At 38.3% G+C, this 3,639-nt stretch overlaps 1 protein-coding gene across 1 annotated transcript; it reads right to left on the bottom strand.

Moving 5' to 3' along the window:
* Positions 1 to 284: 284 nt before the first annotated feature.
* LOC105932566 (extracellular calcium-sensing receptor) lies at positions 285 to 3,303 on the bottom strand. Its single transcript, XM_036149920.1, has 6 exons — positions 3,201 to 3,303; positions 2,830 to 3,118; positions 1,989 to 2,738; positions 1,682 to 1,909; positions 1,468 to 1,591; positions 285 to 1,312 (listed from the first exon to the last, which is right to left on the bottom strand). The coding sequence occupies exons 2-6, from the start codon at positions 3,082 to 3,084 to the stop codon at positions 408 to 410; spliced, it is 2,262 nt and encodes a 753-aa protein (XP_036005813.1). The 5' UTR covers positions 3,085 to 3,118; positions 3,201 to 3,303; the 3' UTR covers positions 285 to 407.
* Between the last annotated feature and the right edge of the window lie 336 nt (positions 3,304 to 3,639).

Here is a 3,639-nt window from a genome sequence, read left to right as displayed (position 1 = left end):
CCAGGGATCAGTATTCTTTCTGTGATTCCCTGCATCTGTTTCCCTCTTTTAGCAGCTCTCTGTGACCGAGAGAATGCCAATGTCAGACCGATAGCTACCCTTAAATTTTTACTGCAGCACCAAATTTGCTAATTCAAAATAAATAAACAAAAAATACCAGCCATCATCTTTGTTTTACTGTCTGTTTATATTGTGCTTTGTACATTATTCAGAATTTTGTGTCTTTACATTGTTTTATCTGAAAAGATTTGTACAACTTATTGGTGTATTTTCACATGACAAGATTTAATTTTTAAAAATAAAGGAAACAATTTACTTGTGATAAAAGCTAGAAGACCTCCATCAACAATAAAGCACAACATTTAAAAAAATGTCAACATTAAAATATTGTGCTCTATATAAACTGGTTAACCTTGTGTTTTTCCAAGCAGTTGTTTCTTTGTGTTCAGCTCAGGTTTCAGGACAAGAATAAAGCATTTTGGTGCAAATATACAAAATAGTATCCCATAACTTGATGCTAGAATGGCAAATATCTCAACTGCTACAGTAAATTTCCCAGGTGAGCTAACATAAGCTGGGATGAAGGTGAGCCAGACTGCACAGAAAATCAACATGCTGAAGGTGATGTGTTTAGCTTCATTGAAGCTATCTGGCAACTTTCTGGCTAAGAAAGCAAGGACAAAACACAGTAAGGCAAGAAGTCCAATATAGCCTAACACAGCCCAAAACCCGAAAGGTGATCCCAGAGCACACTCAAGGATTATATTCTCCATATAGTATGTCATATTTTTTAAAGGAAAAGGGGGACTTATTGTTAACCATAGGATGCAAATAATGACCTGTATAAAAGTGAAAATCAAAACAGTGAGTCTCTGCTGTGCAGGCCCAAACCATTTCATCACATTGTTACCTGGAAGAGTTGCTTTAAAGGCCATCAGAACCACTATTGTTTTTCCAAGAATACAAGAAATGCAAAGAACGAAGGTGATGCCGAATGCTGTGTGTCGCAACATGCAGGACCACTCAGTGGGTTTGCCAATAAATGTTAAAGAACACAGGAAACAGAGAGACAAGGAGAAGAGCAACAGGAAGCTTAGTTCAGAGTTGTTTGCTTTCACTAGTGGAGTGTCCTTATTGATTAAAAACAGTGTCGCTGCTATTAAAGTTAGCAGAACACCAAGCAAAGTGAAAAATACTAGTATTTTGCCCATAACTTCAACGAAGGAGAGAAACTCAATGTTTTTTGGTAAACATGCATCTCTATTCTGATTGGACCAGTATGCTTCAGGACACTTTTTGCAGTCAACAGAATCTGTAATAAAAAATATGTTTTTTAATATTGCAATTCATTTTGTTGCAACCTAATACAGTTTACAAATGACTGTATCATTGCTAATTTGAATATGATGCACACACTGTGGCAGGCAAATAATGTACACATATTACTATAATTTAGATATGTGGTACCTGTGGTGTTGCTAAATTCCCCAACAGGACATGGTATGCAATCAAAGCAGCACACAGGTTTTCCTTTCTGAAGGACTTTATGGGTTCCTGGATGACAGCTTTCACTGCAAACTGAAACAGGTAACTATAATAAAAATAATTTAAAAAGTTTATTGTTAAATATTTATTTATGACCCAAGTGCAATCAGATCTTATTGTCAGGAAAGATATTTACCTGTTTAGTTCCCCCTGGCCACATTATAGCCTCTGTATTAAGAACAAATTTCTTGCCAGAAGGTAGTGAAGCATCATAGTAACCAACAGGTTTAAACTGAACCGAATGATCTGCTCCACGCTGCCAGTTCACCACCTCATACCTGGCAACAGCGGCCCCAGTAGGATCGAACCACACTTTGTCTCCATTGATAGTAGTGAAGTTCACATGCTTCAAAGCCTCTACTACCTGAAGAGCAATAAACAGGACCTTTTTTAGCATTTTTAGTTATACACTTGTAGTAAAGACACAAAGCCTTTTCATTTACCTCCCATGGCTTGATCTCAACAGGACTCTTACACTCTTGATGATCGGAACACTTCAAGATGTTATGCAGAGCATGTGCTACGGCATAGATGGCTTTGTAGATATTAGTGGAGTATCTTAGCTCTGTCACATCATCGTCATTATCTTTAAGCTCTAAGAAATCCTGGCTTGCTTTGCAAGTTTTTAGGCTTGTCTCTGTGCTTGTCTCATTGCACAAAAAGTCTGTTTCCCAGAAACCTCTAACTAGAAAATCGTCCAAGCCGCTGATGTTGGCCTTTTGCACTGCAAATCCTAATGCACCTCCCAGCACACTAAAGCTAGTAGGAGTTATAAGGCTTTCAGCAGTGATCCACGCCTCTACCCCAATGAACTGCAGGCCTGTAATGTTGTGGAGACTCAACTCCTCTAACAGGTTATTCATTTCTACATGGGCAAGAAATCCAACAATCACCTTAGCGGTGCTCTTTTTAATCACCTCTACCACTTTTTTGAGTTTTTCTGGCTCTGCTCTGTCAAATTTCTCTGTGTATTCCACACACACCCCTTCCTCTTTTGCAGCAGAGAGAAAGATGGCCATCCCATTGTTGCCGTAATCACTGTCACTGTTTACTGTTCCGACCCAGGTCCAACCAAAGTGTCTGACCAGCTGTGCAAGTGCACGGCTTTGGTACAGATCACTTGCAATTGTTCGAAAAAAAGAGGAATACTCCATTCTATTGCTCAAACACTCACAAGTGGCTGAATGACTTATCTGTCAACAGAAAATAGAAAACTGAAAGCAAGAGAACAAAAAAGGCTTTGCATATCATATAAACATAAATACTGATTGACATCCATCTTACCACCGGAATTTGGAATGGTCCTGTGGTGCGGGAAAGGACAATAGTTGAAGAAGATTCAGACTCTCCAATAATAGCATGAACTGCTGATTGTCCAGAGCAACTATTTCCCAAAGTCAACTCATCCCCATTCATCAGAGCCATTACTGCACGCATTGAGGATAATGTCGATGCACAATTGTCATAAATTCGATATCCAATAGCAACATTAGGAAGAAGATCCTTATTTCCATTTATTTCTTCAATAGCAAATATCATTGTCTGGGCAAATCGAAACTCCCTTAGGTTAATGCTGAGAAAAGAAAGCACAATAGAAAATCATGTTTACAAAGACAAAAAGTTAGTATAATATTTTGTGCATAGATCAAAATTACCTGGTACAATTAAGTATTGTTGGCCTCTCTGTAAAGGAAAGTGAGGGTTGTGTGATTTTGCTATGGATAGAAAAAACACCTCCAATCGTCACATCTCCTTCTTTAGACAGTACAGGAGACTCTGGAACTCCCCGTATCTGACAGAGAGATGTAGGCTTCACGACTGCCTTGTACTCTAGCAGGAGGCCCATAAAAATAAAGACACTTCGTGCTGATGACATTTTTATTCTGGTGTATCTTAATAGGATACACCAAAGTCAATATGGTTGTTCATTAATGTAGCTGACAGCAAAGCCATCTATTTCTTTCTTAACCAATCATAGAAATGTGGGACGGCCTTGACAGAGATTGCCATAGAGTTATTGTCTAAGATTATTGTGCTTTGTTGGATGATATGTTTGGTTGTTTCCATAAAAAGCTATAAAATAAGATGTTGTGT

This window comes from Fundulus heteroclitus, chromosome 18 (genome assembly GCF_011125445.2).
Source record: "Fundulus heteroclitus isolate FHET01 chromosome 18, MU-UCD_Fhet_4.1, whole genome shotgun sequence".
NCBI lineage: Eukaryota > Metazoa > Chordata > Actinopteri > Cyprinodontiformes > Fundulidae > Fundulus > Fundulus heteroclitus.
The sequence above is the reverse complement of the archived record's forward strand: the minus strand, read 5'-3'. Positions and strand labels throughout refer to the sequence as shown.